This window comes from Phyllobates terribilis, unplaced genomic scaffold, assembly GCF_046119375.1.
Source record: "Phyllobates terribilis strain yellow unplaced genomic scaffold, ASM4611937v1 Scaffold_4__5_contigs__length_816908805, whole genome shotgun sequence".
Classification (NCBI taxonomy): Eukaryota; Metazoa; Chordata; class Amphibia; order Anura; family Dendrobatidae; genus Phyllobates; species Phyllobates terribilis.
The window spans coordinates 766603642-766624417 of NW_027362764.1; the positions used below are offsets into that span (position 1 = coordinate 766603642).

The 20776-nt window shown below is 42.7% G+C and overlaps 1 protein-coding gene across 2 annotated transcripts in view; it reads left to right on the forward strand.

Moving 5' to 3' along the window:
- The window catches only part of KHDRBS3 (KH RNA binding domain containing, signal transduction associated 3), a 176696-nt gene that overhangs the window by 98810 nt on the left and 57110 nt on the right, over positions 1–20776 (forward strand). For both annotated transcript variants that reach the window (XM_073676802.1, XM_073676803.1), the window contains 3 exons: positions 4657–4784; positions 5074–5190; positions 6436–6582. In XM_073676802.1, coding sequence (XP_073532903.1) covers positions 4657–4784; positions 5074–5190; positions 6436–6582 — 392 coding nt within the window. The remainder of the gene's footprint in view (positions 1–4656; positions 4785–5073; positions 5191–6435; positions 6583–20776) is intronic.

Consider the following 20776-nt stretch of genomic DNA (forward strand, 5'->3'; position numbering starts at 1 on the left):
GTAATGGGGTACTCATTCCCTATGCCCCTTTTGCTCTCTATAATCCAGCCCTGTTCCATGTTCATGCGAACCTCATGTTGACAAGTAACAAACACATTTATCCAGATTGTCATGACCAACCTAAGCCCCGGTGGCCCTTGCACCCCACCAGTTTTTCTTGTCATTGATGCCAATGAAATATAACCTCTGCTAGTTGGTAGATCACAAGTCACTGACACCAGCCTTGGAAACTGGCATTGTGGCTGAGATTGTCCAACATGGTGGTTTATGGAGCCTTAGGATTGAGGAGAGGCAAGAAAAAGCAAATCGTAAAAAAAAGAGGGAAAAAACATGAAATGGAGTAATGATAATGATAGCCATGAGTGCTTCTCTTTTCCTCCCAATTTCAAATTTTGCTGTGGGACCCTAGATTCATTTGATCATTAATTTCTTATGCAGTGGCTTGTTGTTGTTGTTATTATTATTATTATTATTATTTATTATTATTATAACGCCATTTATTCCTTGGCGCTTTACATGTGAAAAGGGGGGTATACATAGCACAAACAGTTACAATAACTTTGAACAAAACAACTTAGCGACTGGTACTGGAGGAGAGAGGACCCTCAATCTACAAGGGATGGGTGAGGATACAGTAGGTGAGGGTAGAGCTGGTTTTGCAGCGGTATGATGGAGCGAGGGTTACTGCAGGTTGTAGGCTTGTCGGAAGAGGTGGGTCTTCAGGTTCCTTTTTGAAGGTTTCCATGGTAGGGGAGAATCTGATATGTTTGGGTAGAGACTTCCAGAGTAGGGGGGATGCACAGGATAAATCTTGTATGCAATTGTGGGAGGAGGAGATCTTGTGAGGATCAGAGGATGCATGTAGGTAAGTATCGGGAGACTAGATCACAGATGTATGGAGGAGACAGATTTTGTATGGCTTTGTATTCCCAAGTTAGGGTTTTGAACTGGAGACTGTGTGCAATGGGGAGCCAGTGAAGGGATGGACAGAGGGGAGAGGCCGGGGAATAGCGGGGATTAGGTGAATTAGTTGCGCAGCATAGTTTAGGATAGATTGGAGGGGTGCGAGAGTGTTAGAAGGGAGGCCACAGAGTAGGAGGTTGCAATAGTTGAGGTGGGAGATGAAGGCGTACACTAGTGTTTTTCCAGATTCATGGTTGAGGAATGTACGGATCTGGGAGATATTTTTGAGTTGGAATTAGCAGGAAGTGGAACGGGCTTAGCTATGTGGTTTGAAGGAAAGATTGGAGTCCAGGATTACCCCGAGGCAGAGAGCTGGTGGGACTGGAGAGAGTGGGCAGCCATTGGCATTGATGGATAGGTCAGATGGAGGAGTTGAGTGAGTTGGGGAGAAAGATGATGAATTCAGTTTTAGCCATGTTAAGTTTTACAAATCTAGCAGAGAAAGTTGAAATAGTGGACAGGCATTGTGGGAAATGTCTGCGCAAATGTGGCATTGAAAGCTGGCTGATCAAATGATGGGCCAACCAAGTTGGATTTGTACGAGTCGCATCAGCCAGAGGAGATCTTAGAGGAGATCTTGGATTGAGAGTCCCCACTATGGCATAATAACAGTGTATTTTAATTATAATTTTGATGAAGTCGTGGTGGGTGAAAATTTTCACTTTAAGTGAGGAGTTAATTAACAAGTTTGTGTGCAAGAGAATGTTGAAGCCTGACGAAGTGTCATTAAGTAAATGAGATAATGAGCTGGACTAGGAGGCTTCTACAGGGTTTGTCAGTTTGCAGTTTTTGTTCTCCGCAGATTTGTTGATTTAATGCCTTCCAGTTCCTAAATTGTTGGTATTTTTTTCTTCTATGTAGGGCTGCAGAAAAGATAAATAATTCAGATGCTAATGTAGCAAATACAGCAGCAACGATTCTCGTTGATTTTACTCTAGATTTTAATGCAATTTGGACAAGCGGAAGTGTAGAGGGAACACTATTATTTACATTATTGATAACCAAGGTCAAATCCAGGTCTATATATAAGAAAAGAAAACTTCTGCAATATATATTTTACTGTATACATATACAAATACTGATCATAAACTATTCACAAATAACAAAAATAAAGCTTTAATGCGCAAAGTCTTGTTCAGACAAGTGTATAATTGGTTCATGTCTGCCATAGGCCACACATGTAGAGAGCATGGCCCTCTTATAGCCGGTGCAAATGGCTGATTTTCCAATCCACCCAAACCGATGGTCTGCATGGAAAAAATCTCAACAAGCAGTATTCTGGTCCATTTTATGGACCAGAATAGTGCGTGCAATAGACAGCTCCAGCACCCTTCTGAAATCGGGACGTGCACACAGATGGCTTTATCCACAGTTAGACACGTTTTTTTTTTATTATGGCTATCTAAACAGTCCTAGCATCAGAATCACAAATGGTTAACGTGGCCAAGTGTTTGTAAGAACAATCAACTTTGCAATTTATTTGTTAATAAAAGTCTTCTCTCATCAAAAACTGAGGGATTTTTAATTCTTTGGTTTAATGATCCTTGTTCAGACCACCGACCACAAGATCATGTCCATACTTGGATCGCGACACATACAGTGGTGTGAGTGTTTGCCCCCTTGCTGGTTTCTTAATCTTTTGCATGTTCCTCACACTTAAAGTGAACCTGTCAGCAGAATTTTGCTAAGTAAGCTACAGGCAGTGTCATGTTGGGGCTGCTACACTGATTAATATGATACCTGAAATGAAGAAATCCATCTCTGTGGTTCTTGTGTGATAAGTGTTGCCCATGCTCCGGGACTGGACTAGACAGGGTCTTTCCTTGGTGCTCTAGGCCAGATCAGCAAGATCCACAGGCCGCCCCGAAGCACAAGTATGTTCCTCATCATAGAGACAGACAGGGGCAGGCCTGTGGGCAGGTCTTTTCCTCCGCAGTTCCCCTTGACCTCTTCCTTCCTTCTCCTCCACCTAGTGTAACTTCCTCTTTGTGCATCTTTAATCTGTGTTGGGGCCTCCGTTGATTGGCCGAACTGTGATGTCACAACGAATATTACCTGATGACTCATTCATCATGTTGTCAAAAGCCTCTTGGGCTCCGGAAGCCCCTGATGCAGAGTGAAGTTGCACAAAGAGGATGTTGTGTGAGGTGCGGAAGGAAAGAGGCCAAAGGGAGCGGAACAAGGAGAATCCATATTGTTTTGGTAAAATTTTAGGCAAATTCAATTCACCTCGAACAGATTGAGAAGCTTCCTTGTGACTTGAGATGAGACAAAGTTTTGGACAGCCCTGGAAAAAACGTGTAGCTCTCTATTCATCCTTGCCTTTGCATCTGTTTTTTGTCTAGTTTTGTGTGTTTCTCCTTTGTGTTTGTACCTTTTTGTACCTTTTTTTTAAGTCTGTTTAATATGTGCTGGCCTCGTTTTTTTTTTGTCCCACTCTGTGGGGGAAGTTTAGTGTTTTAGGCTGGTTCTTTATTTGCGTCTTTTATCAGCTCCCTTGACTTTTCACCTGTTTTAGGACCTTATTTTATTCCCCATAATATAGCAGGTTTGGAGCAAATGTTGATGGCGCTTGTGCTGCTCCTCTGTTAGTCTTTCTGGAAATGAGTGAATACTGTATATTCAGAACTGCTTGTTACTATATTTAACAAGGTGTCTCTATACGGCCCAATATCACCTAATCAGTAGCGTAATCTCAGAGATCAAACATGTGCCAATGATATTATGATGTGCTGACATGACACACACGCACTTATCATTCACATTCTATGCAGTATGTATACAAATGGTGGTTCACTGCATGCCCCAGAACTTTTATTTCACAGGGGACTAGAGTAAAACCAAAAAATTATTAGGGTCTATTAAAGAGAGACTAGCTCAAAAATATTGATTTTTAGATACCTGGTAAAAAATCACTGAGTTCCCCTGATCCTGCTATTTTTTTTTCCATTTTACGTTTCGTCACTCTCTTGCAGAGATATTCACATTTGTTTTTCTGGCGCTCACTATGTGAAATCTCTACTTTGAAGACCAACTTCTTCAGAGTCTTCTCTGGGGGGAGAGTTTTCACCCCTCCCTCCCAGATTCTGCCAATCACAGATCAGCAGCTTTCAGACTGCTAGATCAGCTGCTAAGCTGTGATTGGCAGCATCTTGGAGGGAGGGGGATAAAAGCATACGCCCCCAGAGAAGACTCTGAAGAACTGCAAAGCTGACATTTCACATAATGCGCTCCCGAAGAAACAAATGTGAATATCTTTGCAATGGAGCGACGCAGCACAAAAAGGAAAAGAGCGGCAGAATCAGATCAGGGATTTTTTTTTACAACGAATTTGATTCAATTTTTAGCAAGTGTCAGGTCCTTTTCAAAACTAAATCCTGCCCCATGTCATCTTGTTCACCTGGTGGTGCAAGAAAACATTGAATATGGCCATGTGAATGTCAATCACTGGACACAGCCACGCAGACTGTATGTATGTAGTTATGTCACATCTACAGTCAGTGAGCTCATGTTGTCCATGTGGTAAAAAATGGAGTTCGCAGCACCATTGTCATGAAAAAAGCTCCAAACATTAGTAACGAAAAATTTAACACTTTGTGTTTTTCATAAATATTATGGATTACCGTGTCTAAAATATATATCCTAATGCTAAAACTTTATTAAAACTGAAATATTTTTTTCCCTTTTTTACAGAAATTGAAAAGATTCAGAAGGGGGAGGAGAACATGGACAGCACTGAAGACCAATATATTGATGTAGTTATCAATAAGAACATGAAGCTTGCACAGAAAGTCCTTATCCCTATCAAACAGTTCCCGAAGGTAAGTCTCATGTCACATCCTATCAATGTCCCTAGAATGCATTTCTGACATGTTCCTGTGATAGACCTCACTACATTTTCCAAAAAAAAAAATAGTTTTTCCTTTGAAACTAAATGCAAATCAATGAAATTGCCATTCTCATACAGTGATACCATAAATTTTAGAAGTTTTAGAATTAAATTTTTTTTCTCCACTTTTTTCTGTTTCTTAGTTCTTCTTCCAGGACTTATACAGCAAAAAAAATGTTACAAATACAATAATTTTTTCTTTCACTTTTCCTTTTTAACAGTTTAACTTTGTTGGAAAACTTCTGGGACCGCGAGGCAATTCCTTGAAAAGATTACAGGAAGACACGCTAACCAAAATGTCCATACTAGGGAAAGGATCCATGAGGGATAAAGCAAAGGTAATGCCAGGAAGATTCCCAAAAATATGTATTGTGAATTTGTGGGGGGTGGGGGGGTTAGCAAAATTTAATGGTTAAAGACTTTTAAAGAATTCTTTATTAAAGAATTTCATGGTTAAAACCCAAATGTTAACCCCTTAACGACGGGGCTATTTTCCGTTTTTGGGTTTCCGTTTTTTTCCTCCCCTTCTTCCCAGAGCCATAACTCTCTTTATTTTTCCTTCCCCATGAAGACTTATTTTTTGCAGCACTAGTTCTACTTTTGAATTACACCATTCATTTTAGCACAGTGTACTGAAAAATAGGGGGAAAAAAATTCCAAGTGCGGTGAAATTGTAAAAAAACAAAAAAACCCGCAAATCTGAAATAGTTTTTTGGGAATTGTTTTTACGGTGTATATTTTGTAGTACCAATGACCTCGCAATATGATTCTCATCAATATGATTGCGGCGATACCTAGTTTTTATATTTTAGTGGTAAAATCAGAAGTTTGCCATGGGTTTGGGCTGTGTCGCCATTTTCCGAGACTTGGAACGTTTTTATTTTTCAGCTTATTGAGTTGTGTGATGGCTTTTTTTTTTGCGAGACTATTTTATTAATACCATTTTGGGATAAATGTGACTTTTTGATCGCTTCTTACAGCCTTTTTTGTGGAATTGAGGCAGCCAAAAAACTTAATTTTGGAGTTCTTGAATTTTTTATGTTTACTGATCGAGTCAATTGTTTTTACATTTCAATAGATCGGACCTTTCTGAACTCGGCGATATAACAGGTTGTTTTTTTTTTTCTTTTTTAATATATATATATATATATATATATATATATATATATATATATTGTTTTCAATGGGGAAAAAGGAGGGTGATCTGAAACTTTTTAGGTTTTTTTTCTAAAAATATTTGTACTTTTCACTGTTATTGTTAGTCCCCATAGGGGACTTGAAGATGCGATCATCTGGTGATCACTTGTGCTATATACAGCGATGACACAGCATCACTCTACATAGCAAAAATCACGGTGTCCTTCAAAGCCCGGCCACAGAAAGGGTTTCGAGGGAGCTCCATAATGACTGGCTCAGGGATCATCAGCTGACAACCCATCAGCGACCCGCGATCACATCACGGGCATAGAATATTTAGGTAAAGGTAAATAATGGCGAGCTGAATCTATTGATAAGATGAAGGAAAACCTAAATTCAACTCTAGTATGAGCCCATCTTATAAACTCACATCTCTTAAACTTCAGGAAGAAGAGCTAAGAAAAAGTGGAGAGGCAAAATACTTCCATCTTAATGATGACCTCCATGTTCTTATCGAGGTTTTCGCTCCTCCGGCAGAAGCTTATGCCAGAATGGGACACGCCTTGGATGAAATCAAGAAGTTTCTTATTCCTGTAAGTTTCATATAAATCATTACATTTGCCTTGCTTTTGGAATGTTTTTGTGTTGTGTTTTGTACTACTTGAATGTCCACACAAAGATTTGAACTCTATAGAGTTAAAGGCTTTGTCCACCTTTGGCGACTTTTTTTTTTTTTTCTTACAAAAATGTATGTATTTTTGCACTTGGGTTTCATTAAACTTTTGCACCAGATGCATTCTATAGCTTTGGTGTTGCTATTGCTGACTGCATAATGAGTTAACTGAGAATGTGTCAGCAAGCTCCTTCTGATGGTCCAATGGGAGGTTTTTGCTTTAATTTTGTCTTTTCTGAGCTTCTCTTAGCCTTTTTATGACCACAGGGCGCATCAAAGTTGAATGTGCAGGTAAACAAAGAGCCTATGCCAACTTTTTAATAAAACCAAATTCCAAAAATGATTTTCAGCCTCAAATACATGCATTTAGGTAAAAAAAAATTGCCCCCAGAGGTAGACATCTTTAATTTTAAACCAGTTTCATGTTCTTGTTGCTATTTAAAGAGACATTGTTATGGGAAGGACTACTGGGGATCATAAAGAATATGGACATTTTTTAACATGCAAAAAATGTTTTTTTTCATGTTAGTGGATATCTTTCTAGGTAGAAAAAAAATTAAGAATAAAAAAAAATAATTAAGGCTGCAATTTCCACTCCTTCATCTGTTTCTAGCCAAATGATTGGCAGTTTGCAACCTCCTCCTAGTTTCAGAAATATGTCATCTGAACATGTCCCTCTCAGTAATACATGTTGTATTTGAATTCACTGTGTCCAGGTTGTTGTTGTACAGCTTCATTCCTGGAGTGATTTCTTATTTATGCATTTTCCTTCATAGAGCTCATTCAGACGTCCAAGATCGGATCGCAATGCATGGACTGGCCGTGGCTCTCCTGACCCAAGCGTGACGGCCTCCTAGAAATACATGAAGCTCTCATGCTCTGGTCAGGAGCGCCACGGCCAGTCCATGCAATGCGGTCTGTGCTCAGACCGATTTGTACTGATATCTGTATGAGTCCTTCACTACAGTCTGTTTCCTCTGCCCCCCTCTGTGGATATTTTACCCATTCTTCACATTGATCTGTGTAAAAAAAAAAAACCTCAAAGCTCAGACAGCATAGAGAGCTGTCTGAGCCAGGAACATAGATGACCATTAAGGTTTGTCCTGATGAAGAAGTGTCACTTCGAAACGTGTTGTCAAATAAACCGTATTCCTACCATTCCCATCTCCTGCTCATCTCTGAACTAATGGCAGTGCAGATTTTAACCCACTCATCTCTAGCCTCACAAGAAGCATAGCTCTGACCGACGAGTTAGATTTTCTAGATCAGCTAACTAAGCAAAGAACTTTCAAAATTAAGCTATTAAATTATTATCAATGGCCTTCAGCTTGATCTCGTGCAAGGCTAGATAAGTCCACCAGGGTCTTCGTCGCCATTATCTTGATTGCATCAAGCCATGAGGTTGCTGGTCTTCCTCTTCGCCTTGTTCCTTCTTCTGTCTTCTTATTGCAGTGTGCTGAAATTTAGGAAACAAGTGTACAATGGAAAAAAAAGTTGGTGCAAGTGTTCATAGCATTTAAGTAGAAAGCTTTTCTACAGGAATTTATTTTTCTTGAAACTGTTTTTTCATTTGCTTGATAGAAATGTATATGCCCTGACAGCCTGTATTTAAAACCTGGTCAAAAGCGATTGATCCAAAAACATGTACAATAGAAAAAACCACTGGAGCATACTTGTGTCTATGTGAAAAGGTGAATACCATTGTCCCCTCCAGACAACCTTCTTCTGCCCCTGGAAACTAAAGAATTGGGCATATTGAAATCCACCCTGATCCGGAGCTTCTGTCCAACCTTATAACAGAGGTCGCAAGGTTATTACGTTGCCCTCATAGACTTTAGATTTTCCTACCAACTTAAAATGACTTTGTAGGTAATATTGCCAGCTTCATGATGGTTACAAGTTTTTTTGGTTTATTTGTTTCTATGAGAGGTTCCTTTAAATGATAACCAGAAAATAATAATCGTATGTAGAAGAAAACTCTGCATTCAAATTGATGAAACGCCCCACAGGTGCCGACAGATGTCACCGTCCACGGCGCTGTACAGATTCCTATACAGTTTATCTTATGCATTCTGCCTGCTCCTGATGAAGGTCCGGATACAAGACCGAAACTGTTATTTAAAGATAAGCTGTCATCCGATTCATTCTGCTGGAAACACTTATGGTGCTATAGAGAAAACATACTTCGAGAAGCCGTTTAGGGACTATGCGTCTTTGATGACTAGCCCTTGGCTGGTCCTTGGTGTCTTCTTCCTGCCTCATTCCCGTAGACTGGCAGGTCTTTCCCTATGTGTGTACATAGAGAGAAACTTCTCTTTTGGACCAATTGGAACGTGGAGAACCCACAGCTTGATTTATTTTGAAACGCCAATGTTCAGAGTAAACATACGTAAAGAAGCCGTCCAGGGACAATATGTCTTTGCTGACTAGTCCTAGGCCAGTCCCTGGTAGCTTCTCCAAACCCCAATCTTTTTGACAGAGTTCTCTCCCAGCGTACACACAGAGACCTGCCAGTCATAGGGAGTGAGGCGAGAAGAAGTCCAATGCCGTAGTCCCCAACCGGCTTCTCAAAGTATGTTTTCTCTGAAATGCCGCAGCTGCCTGGCTGTAATAACCCTGAGTCGTGCTACCAGTGGTTCGAACCGTAAGAATCAGATAAGAGATTTCCATTAATAAAATGTATAAAATCTCCATATTTTTAAACTCGTTGACTTGGTAATGAGCCTCTATAGTGTGCTGTTCTACATGAGTATTTCTTTTCCAGTCTCGAACTACTTATTACTGGTTCATGTAGTGGGTCTTTGAGTAGAATTAATACACGTAATGTAGCATATTAGAATTTGCATCTATGGAATTTACATACTATTTCTTCTAAGACCTTTTGATAAAAGCTCTTGCTCGTTTGGCACTGTAGAGCGATATACTGGTTCCTCCCCAGGTGGATCACGAGGAGACCCCTGCTGTGATCACTTCTCTAAAGATTGGCTTCTGATTGGCATTTAAAGAAAAGCTTTTAAAAGTGAAATCTACGTTGCCATTTACTCAATAAGATTTTAGCGACCGTTGTATTATACGCCGGCTCTGTGCTTGGGGGTTGAAGAAGGCTTTCAATCTAATGGCCAAGTGAGGTCAAGCAAATCCAAATAGACTGTTTGACAAGCTCCAAAAGCTAAGAAGTTTTCTAACAGACTTCATTTCATCTTGACAGAACCAGTGGTCTGAGTAGTAGAATTGTGCTGACGCTTTATTTTTGACAGGGTGGTTTGTTCTGTAATGAAATCTATTCTGTATGAAGACATATCAAAATGTATCTGTCTTGACAGTAGTTTAAAGTGACTGAAATGTGAGGAGATCGAATATTATATGTAAACCAAAACCTACAGGGAATGATCATTGGCTACTTATTTTCTTTATTGTCCAGTTTGGTTGTGGTTTTAGCTCTACTCTATTAGAGCAGAGCTGTGATCTGTGACTACAGAGTAGCTACAATGCCTATAGGGAGACAGAAGAGGTCTGAGACACGCCCTTCTTCATCCCTTCTTAAGGCTGCTGCACTTTCAGTAGTTCATAAGTTCAGTAGGAAAACGTGTAAGGTTGAAAAGTCATTTGTCCGTCCAATGTTTGTCTGGAAGAAGGCAAAGCAACCACCATGAAACAAATGCCTTTCTCCTTCCCCCATGACGGCACCACAGAGAGAGGGGATCCGCCCTTCAAGGACAGGAAACCTACAGATAAAAAGGGCGGTACCTCTCTCCCGCATCAGTTGGTTTCCTGTCCTTGATGGGACCCTACAGTCCGGAGGAGGCATACCTGCGGGGTGCCAGAAGATGGAAGTTGTGGGATGCCAGGCCCAGCCAGTCCGATCCAGGCAGCGGGGGTCCTCCTGCCTCGGCTGGTGCGGTGTCCTGAAGCGCCACCGATGAGGTCAGTGGGCCTTTAGTGTGTGCGGAGGAGGGTATAGACGAAGTGGAGCGCAGGATTGTGCTAGACCCCCCTGGTTGCGGAGGTGTGAACACGCGCGGCCCGACAGCATGTATTTAAGCTTCCGGGTTCACCGCGCATGCGCGGGCGCCCCCGGATGGCGCGGCGCCACAAAACATGACTGGTTAACCAGTCTGTGCAGGTGCGGGCGTCCCCCCATGGGTGCAGGGGGGGAATGGGGGGCGGGCCAGATCACTACAGGCACTATGGGAGGGACTCCCAGTGCCTTAAAACACAGCTGAGAATGCCAGTATTTGCTTTTCTGGGCTCTGGCATGCTGTGGAAAAAAAAAAATGTATATACTGTAGCAATGAGTGACCAGGACCTACCTGAGGAGCAGCAGCTACATCCTCAGTCGCCACCACCACCGCCAACCCAACGGAAAAAGGGACCGCGAGGCCAGGACTGGATTGGAATCAGGCGCTCTGGCAGATCGTCGCAGCGCAGCAAGGACTCCACTTCGGCATCTTCCAGGAGGACTCCGGCTACAAAGATGGCTCCACCTCCTGAACCGGTACCTGCTCTTCCGTCTGGTAAGTGAACTTCATGAAAGTCCACTTTGTAACTAGGGGCCCTTGCTCTCTCTTTTGTCTCCCGTAGGGAAAAAATAAGGAGGTTGTCAATCTCCGATCCATGGGTTCTCCCGGACCTTCTTTCTCAGGGTCCGGTCGTCCATCCTCATGTGTCAAGCTTACACTTGACAGCCTGGAATTTGAGAGGGCTCTTCTGAAGGACAAAGGTTTCTCCCCAAATTTGATCACCACACTACTTCAAAGAAGAAAACCAGTCACCACCAAACTATACGGGAAAACCTGGAAGAAATTCCGGTCAGTCTCCGGTTCCAGGTTGGGTGGGGAGGTTCCGTTGACAGCTATCCTGGAATTTTTACAGAGGGGTTTGGAGCAGGGCCTGGCCACAAGTACCTTTAAAAGTTCAAGTTGCGGCCCTGGGAGCACTCTATAATTTTGACCTAGCCAGGGATAGATGGGTATCTAGATTTATTAAGGCATCAGCTAGATCCCGCCCTATCCCATCCCGAAATACTACACCCTGGGATTTTAACTTGGTCCTTTCAGCCCTAACTGAGGCACCTTTTGAACCCCTGTCAGAAGCATCCCTAAAAACTGTCTCTAAAAACAGCACTCTTGGTAGCTCTCACATCCGCACGTAGGGTTAGTGATATTCAGGCTCTATCGGCAGGCCCCCCCCTTCACACAAATCTTGGAGGATAGGGTTATTCTGAAAGCTGACCCTGCCTATCTACCAAAAGTGGCGTCAATATTTCACAGGTCCCAGGAAATCACCCTCCCTTCTTTCTGCCCTAACCCTAGGAACACGAAAGAGAGGGTCCTGCATACACTAGACGTCAGAAGGTGCCTAATCCAGTATCTAGAGGCAATACAAGAGTGTAGGCAGGATAGTTCTTTGTCTGCTTTCAGGGTCCTAGTAAGGGGAAGAAAGCTTCTAAGGGCACGCTGGCCAGATGGATAAGGGAGGCCATCACATTATCTTACTCCTCACGTGGAGAAGCTGCCCCAGAGAAACTGAAGGCCCACTCAACAAGAGCGGTGGCAGCCTCCTGGGCGGAGAAGGCCGATGCTACGATAGAGCAGATATGTAGAGCGGCAACCTGGTCTTCCCCCCTCTACCTTCTTTAATCACTACCGGCTAGACTTAACCTCTTCTTCAGACCTTACTTTCGGGAGAAGGGTTCTGGAAGCTGTGGTCCCCCCCCCCTAATGAGTCACTTCTCTGCAATTCTCTCCGTGGTGCCGTCATGGGGGAAGGAGAAAGACTTAGTTACTTACCGGTAACAGGATTTCTCAGAGCCCATGACGGCACCCGTACATTCCCTCCGTTCACGTGTGGGTGCGCACGCTTATTTAATTATTGTAGCCACGTGGTGTGTCTAGCGAGGTCTTAAATTGTAAAATTTTGTGTTACTAACCTGGTGGTCCTCTCATGCTCTGTAAACAACTGATGCGGGAGAGAGGTACCGCCCTTTTTATCTGTAGGTTTCCTGTCCTTGAAGGGCGGATCCCCTCTCCTCTCCGTGGTGCCGTCATGGGCTCTGAGAAATCCCGTTACCGGTAAGTAACTACGTCTTTTGTTCTTTTCTTATTGCCAAACATTACTTTTTGCCTTTTATTGTTACACACCTGTCCATGGTCTGGGCTCTGCTCCGTCTGCCTGGGTCGATTGAACTTTCTTATGCTCCAGGTGGCTTGGCGTGTTCCCATGTGACGAACTGCCAGGGTCTATTTAAAGGTTTCTAAAACACACACACCTAGGCCTTGGTATTGAATCTGAGACTGACTTTCAGTTTGTGTGTGCACAGCAATATTGCTGGGGGCTACAGGATGTCTCCTGTAGACCAGAAGCTTCTAGTGCTTCTTCCTACTTTTCTGCGGCTTTTAGTGATTTCAAAGTTCTATCGGCTACCTGTCCCCCGGTCTCCTGGACCTCTTTTCTGCATCCGCCTGCAATTAACAGGACAACTTCCTGGCTGTGTGCTGCTTCCCTGATTGCTAAATTTGCCATTACTCCAGAGTGTTATATGCTACCTGCCTGCAGTTTCTTGTCCTCTTCCTGGACTCCACCTGCTTGCCTGTAGCTTCCTGACATCCTCTCCTTTCCTGCAGTTTCCTTATGTCCTCTGCCTGCCTGCAGTTTCCAGCATTCCACCTGTCAACGGTTTTCAGTTTCTCTCCTCACCAACCTGCATCAACACCCGTGGCCCATGTGCCCACCTGGACCTTGGGCTTAGAGGATCCGCCTCACCCAGTGAACCCCTTGAACCTCTCCTAACATTCTTTTTGACTTTGAGAAAATGGGGGGCATGGCAAGTGGTGACCAAAGAATTTACCATAATTTACACCAAATAAGTGGCGTAAATTATGACCAAATTTTACTTCAGTCTCCATCTGGAGTACATTTCTTGCAATGAACAACAAGCAGCTCACATACGTGCCAAATTCATTAAAATATGGACGTCTCTTAGTGAATTTGGTGCATCCTACTTCAGTGCACACCTCATCAAGACTTATGATGACTTGATGAGTAGGGATCTGAGAGTAGAAGTCAAGTCCTCATTAAACTATTCGGAGTCCTATATGTCCGTCAAATAAACATGGAGAAAAGATACAAAGAGAAAGATCATACAAACAGCAATCACTGGAGAAGACCATAATGGTTGGGAGAATAGAAGGAGCAAGGTGAAGAGGAAGAACAGCAATCCGATGGCATGATACGATCAAAATAACAGGAGAGAAGACCCTGGTGGACCTATCTAGGTTTGCACAAGACCAATTTTCCTACAAATCGTTCATCAAGTCGCCACGGCTCGAGATGGGGCCAAAGGCCTTCTAAATAATAATAAATATTAAACATTGCATTCAGCACACCATTCTGGCTCACAAAGGGAAGTCTTGATAAGCAAACAACCCTTCATCATTTCATTATGCTCTGATAGGAGTATAGAGTAGGAGATAACCCCTTGCGATATAATCTTCTAGGATTTTGTATGTTCTTCGAATGTTTGTGTGGGTTTCCTCCCTCACTCCATAGACATTAGTTTGTAAGCCCCAATAGGGCCATTGATGAAAACGTCTGTATACCACTACAGAATATTTTGGTGCTTAAGAAGATTTAAGTAGGCAAAATAAATGAATAATATTAGGTAGACACCATTGTGTCTACTTCTCTCACAAACTGACAATAAAATGTACGCCTATAGTTTGTTTTTGTTAAATGCAAAAATTGTTTCCTTGTAGACAAAAAACTTGTGTTTTTTTTTTTTCTACAGTTTACATCAAAAATTTTGTAAACTGTTCTTTAAATGTGATCTCTGTTAGGATATGTTGACCCATTACGTTTATGCAGCGTCTTTCCCTTGTTTTTTTTTTTTTTTTGCAGCGTCTTGCTGCACCAGCAAAAGTGAAATCTCTAAAATCTCATGTACATGTTGCTTATTTTTTTCCTGAAACTGCTTCAAATCTGCAGTACGTCAATACTTTCAGCATTTTTTTACCCATTCAAATGAATTGGAAGAAAAATCTAAAAAATGCATTAAAACTGCATGTCAAATCGTGGCCAAAATGTGCGTATTTTAAGCAGTGTTTCTCCTGCCAACACTACAGTATTTGCTGCTGATTTTTCTCCAAGAAATACTGAACGTGTGCACGTACCCTTAGCAGAAGACAACACATGGATCAGACTGCACAGGGTTAGTTTACATAAGTCTGCATAGGAGCTTTGCACAGAAAAAAATATACATATATACAGTGGCATGTAAAAGTTTAGCCACCCCTTGTCCAAATTACTGTTATTTTGAACAGTTAAGCAATTTGAAGGTAAAATGATCTCTAAAAGGCCTAAAGTTATAGATGACACATTTCCTTTGTATTTTAGGCAAAAAAATAAATAATAAAGCACGGAGCACCCATTTTCATCAATATTAGTATTGTGTTTTGTTAGAGATTTGCTGGCTGTGTTTTGTTAATGTTCTGCTTACTCGTTAGTTTATGTACACTAATTTTACTTTTAAAGTGTCCAGCATTCCATTAATTTCATCAGTATCTCAGGAGCCTCTAACCATTGTTCAAACAGTGAGTAAGCCCATTGTGTGAGTGATTGTAGACACAGGGAGCTGTCACCACAGGGGGCCTTACCTGCAGTCTCAGGTGAAGGCTCCTGGAATATTCTTCGTTGTTTCAGCTAAAAGTAAATGCTTAATCCCTCACTTCTGACCTTTGAGGGAGCCCAGGAAAGGAAAAGGACACATGTTTAGTGAGGAGTTGGTGGAAGAACACTGGAGAGAGAGGATCTATGGCTGTGGACATGGAGCTGATGGATGGATGGCTTATGGAGTGTTGGAGATCAGTTATCGACTAAGCTGGATAAATATGCTACAGTGATGGATATGTCATTTGGATGTAAACTTTCTTAAAGGACGGTTGCTACTAGATACCTGTGCTTTCATCGTTTTATCTGTCTGGAGGATCGTGAACTGTGGCTACAGACTATACTGGCTGGAGATACTAAATCTGTGGGCCAACCAAATGTTGGGAACCTGAGTATGCACAAAAGAAAAAATTGATCCAGCTCCAGTTTAAAATGTAGGAAAAATCTTTAGTCATTTAAAGTGCACTTGTCAGCAGGATTGTGCTTTCTAAACCACATACACTGTCAGGTGGGCACCATTACACTGAGTAAAATAATACCTTTGTTGATGAAATCCGTCTAATGGTTCTTTTATAAACTTTATTTTCATTTCTGACATGAGATGCTCGTGCTTTGGGGTGGCCTTTGGGAGGAGCTTTAACTTGTTCTCTGCTTATATATTCATAAGTATTCATTCTGCCTTCTGACTGGTCACTGTGCTTTCAGTGACCTGTCTACTATTTTAAATACTGCCTGTGTAATTTGTGTGCCACAGATGAAATATACATGCACCAAAATGGCCCCGCCGCCCGTGCATGCGCAGTAGCATCTCTCGGTTGCCGAGAGATGCTACTACGCATGCGTGGGTGACATTTTGCTGGAGGAAAATTTTGCCTGAAGCAATATGGCGCCAGCAACATGAGCGAGTTGAAGGAAAAAAAACAAACACTTTGTCTACTAGACAGTGAGTATGGCCTGATATAAAGTCAGTAGAACTACTGATCCCAGGTTGGGAACTTGAGGACTGAGAACTGTGTTTTGGCCAGTTACTTGGAATTGCTGCATTACCATGGATGTGATTAATGCAACAATATTTTATCGTTAACCTGCCTAGGTGATTACTTACAACCCAGAACCTCAGATCTTCACAAGTGGTGGCAACAGTAGGATCACCTATCTCTGGACAGCATACCAAGGAAAGTTTCTGAGGTGACTTGGCAATAGAGATGGCAAAATCATAGAATCATAGAATGGTAGAGTTGGAAGGGACCTCCTGGGTCATCTGGTCCAACCCTCTGCTCAAAGCAGGATTCACTAAATCATCTCAGACAGATGTCTGTCCAGCCTCTGTTTGAAGACGTCCATTGAAGGGGAACTCACCACCTCTCGTGGCAGCCTGTTCCACTCATTGATCACCCTGTCAAAAAGTTTTTTCTAATATCTAATCTGTCTCCTCCCATTCAGTTTCATCCCATTGCTTCTAGTCTTTCCATGTGCAAATGAGAATAAAGATGATCCTTCTACAATGTGACATCCCTTGAGATATTTGTAGACAGCTATTAAGTCTCCTCTCAGTCTTCTTTTTTGCAAGCTAAACATTCCCAAATCCTGTAACTGCTCCTCATAGGACTAGGTTTGCAGACCGGTCAACATTCTGGTCATTCTTCTCTGAACTTGCTCCAGTTTGTCAATGTATTTTTTAAAATGTGGTGCCCAAAACTGAACACAGTATTCCAGATGAAGTCTGACCAAAGAGGAGTAAAGTGCGATAATGACTTCACGTGATCTGGACTTTATCCTTCTGTTAATACATCCCAGAATTGTATTTGCCTTTTTTGCTGCTGCATCACACTGTTGACTCATGTTCAGTCTATGATCTATTAGTATACCTAAGTCTTTTTCACATGTACTTTTGCTTCTACAATCCACCTACAAGAGGCTCAAGAAGGAGCTGAGAGCCCTTTGCTCTGAGAGAGAACTACAGTGGTTGCCGAAGGACAATCGGGCAACCCTAATGCAACACAACTGGGACTGTGAACAACCACATGAGGAGGTTAGTGCAGAAGTGAATGAGGGACAAGAGCCCAGAGCTGTCATCCACATGATGGAGGATCGACTGACTGTGTTGAGGAGGATGCTAGACGTGCTAGGAGAGCGGGCCACGAAAATAGAGCAGGCGGAAGTATTAAACAAATATCTGGGTGTGCATGTAGCAGTACCCTGACCTGCCCCATCAGAGGACAGTCGATAACAGGAGAGAGGGGCTCACATCTTTAAGGTACCAGGATATACCACAGTTCAATGAGGACACCTCAGATATTGATGAACATCTCCAGTTATTTGAGAGTCCTCTGCCTGTTGCATGAGGTGTCGGTCAGTTACTGGTCCAGATTTTTGAGCGTTGGCTTGACCGGAAAAGCAAGAGAAGCTTTCAATAAGTTTTTTCTTCTGGGGATCAGAGATGTTACTAGAATGGTCCCAGCGCATTACTAGAGAGGTATGCAGTCACACTTTAAACCTACCAGAGGGAGTTTCGAGAGACTGACAAGCCCGCTGCGCACACGCATCGGGACTTCGCCAACACACTACATGCAGCATTTACTCTGTGGATATATGGACTGAGGGCTATGTGGAAGTACGGCCCCAGCGAGTCGGGAACAGGAGCTTACAGGGAGGACAGTGTGACCCATAGACTGGCCATAGGAGGAACTGCAGGTATTTCGGACTTCACAAAGAGGGGGAGGTTTCCCAAGCCCCCAAGTACGGCCCGTGTTGGGGCAAGGAGGGCTAAACTGCTATAACTGTGGACTCATGGGACATTTTGCCAGGGAACGCCGGGAACAGTCTAGCCCTTATCACAACCTAGGTGCAGGATTGGTGTGCCACTGGGCAAATGTCGTAACCCAAAGCCATGGACCGGTTCCCACTCTTTCAGTCGAGAGGAAGTGGAGCTATCTGCAGACTACCCCCCCCTCCCACCGTTTGTGAATAATGCACAAAATGCAATGACTGCTACCATGAAGGAATGTGACCTGGGGGGGTGAATGCCATCAGTGAGGAGGCCCAGGGACTTCGGGACACTGGTTCTACCATCACACTGGTCAGCCCAACTATTTTCCCCCCAGAACACTATTTACCTGGCCGCCAAGTGACCATCCACCTAGATGGGGGTCAGCACTCTGGGGTTGGACACAATGGATCTTATTATTTATTCATATAGCGACATTGATTCCATGGTGCTGTACATAAGGGGGTTACATACCAAATGCAGATCTTACAGTAAACAAACTAACAATGATAGACTAGTACAGAGGGAAGAGGACCCTGCCCTTGCAGGCTTACATTCTACAGGAACGGGGAAGGAGACAGTAGGTTGGGGGGGGGGTTGCAGCAGCTCCGGTGTTGAGGTGGCAGCAAGCAATGTCATGGAAGGCTGTAAGCTTGTTTGAAGAGAGGAGTTTTCAGGTTCTGTCTGAAAGATCCCGATGTGGCAGATAATCGGACATTGTTGAGGCACAGAATTCCATAGGATGGGGTAATATTCAGGAGAAATCTTGGAGGCAATTGGGTGAGGAACGAATAAGTATGGAGGAGAGAAGGAGGTCTTGGGAGGACCAAAGATTACGTTAGGGGATTTATCGGGAGATTAGTTCAGAGATGTACAGAGGAAAGAGGTTATGGACGGCTTTGTAGTTCAGTGTTAGTAGTTTGGATACAAAGTTGATTCTTAAGTTACGTGTGGACTTTCCCAGGACAAATCGGGGATTAGGTGGAGGATATGGAGGATCCCATGGAAGGGACAGACCCCTGATCCAGCAAACTAAATAGAGTCCTCATCTCAGGGCTTCCCCCAATGGGAAGTTGGCAGTATCTGAAAGATCATAAGAGAAGCTGGAGATGTCTTTTATACTGATGTACACCAGGATGGAATGGGGATTGTGGGATTTATTCATAAGGGCGACATGGAATATGCTTTGAGGAAACTGGATGATACAAAGTTTCGTTCTCATAAAGGTGAGACCTCTTACACTAGTGTCTGTGCTGAAAAAGTGAGAGGATCTATGGCTGTGGACGTGGAGTCAATGGATGGATGGCTTATGGAGTGTTGGAGATCAGTCACCGACTAAGCTGGATAAACGTGCTACAGTTATGGATATGTCATTTGGATTTAAACTTTCTTAAAGGACGGTTACTACTGGATACCTGTGCTTCCATCATTTTATCTGTCGTCTGGAGGATCGGGGACTGTGGCTACTCATTATACTGGCTGGAAATACAAAATCTGTGGGCCAACCAAAAGTTGGGAGACAGTTAGTATGGCCTGATACAAAGTCAGTGGAACTACTGATCCCAGGTTGGGAACTTGAGGACTGAGAACTGTATTTTGGCCATTTACCTGGAATTGCTGTATTACCATGGATGTGATTAATAAAATACAGTTGCATTGTTAACCTGCCTAGGTGATTACTTAAAACCCAGAGCCTCAGATCTTCACAATATACATTTTTTTTTCATCTTTTACATTTTAAAAATTACAAAATAAAAAATGGGCCGATGCAAAAGTTGGGGATTTGTGTGCTCAGATAACTTTGACCAAGGTATCAGACCTGAATTTGGCTGTTAGGGTTATGACTTGTTCACTATCATAATTAGGAAAGGCCTGGTGATGCAAATTTCCCATCTTTATAATAACCCAGCATCCTCTAACCTTGTGGTAAGAAACAGCAGCCATGGGTTCTTCTATGCAGCTGCCTAGCACTCTGAAAAGAAAATGGTAGCAGTCCAAAAAGTAGGAGAAGGCTATAAGATGGCAGTGTTTTCAAGTTGCCCTTTCCTAAGTTCGCAATGTAATTAAGAAATGGCAGTTACCATGAACAGTGGAGGTCAAGATGAGGTCTGGAAGACCAAGCAAAATTTCAGTGAGAGCTGCTCATAGGATTGCTAGAGAGGCAAATCAGAACCCCTGCTTGACTGCAAAAGACCTTCAGAAAGATTTAGCACACTGGAGTTGTGATACATTGTCTAACTTCAGAGACACCTGCACAAATCTGGGCTTCATGGAAGTCATCAGAAGAAAACCTCTCCTGCATTCTCATTAAATTCCGCATCAGAAGTATGCAAAAGGAACCTCTAAACAAGCCTGATGCATTTTGGAAGCAAGTCAAGTGGACTAATGTGGTTAAAATAGTTAAAATAGAACTCTTTGGCCACAATGATAAAAGGTATGTGTGGAGAAAAAAGGACACAGAATTTCAGGAAAGCAACATCTCGCCAACCATTAAGCATGGGGGGTGGATCAATCGTGCTTTGAGGTTGTGTTGCAGCCAATGGCATGGGGGAACATTTCACAGGTAGAGGGAAGAATGGATTCAATGACACTTCAACAAGTTCTTAATGCAAACATAACATTTGGCTTCTACAAATGGATAATGATTAGTGTTGAGCGAGCACTAAAATGCTAGGGTGCTCGA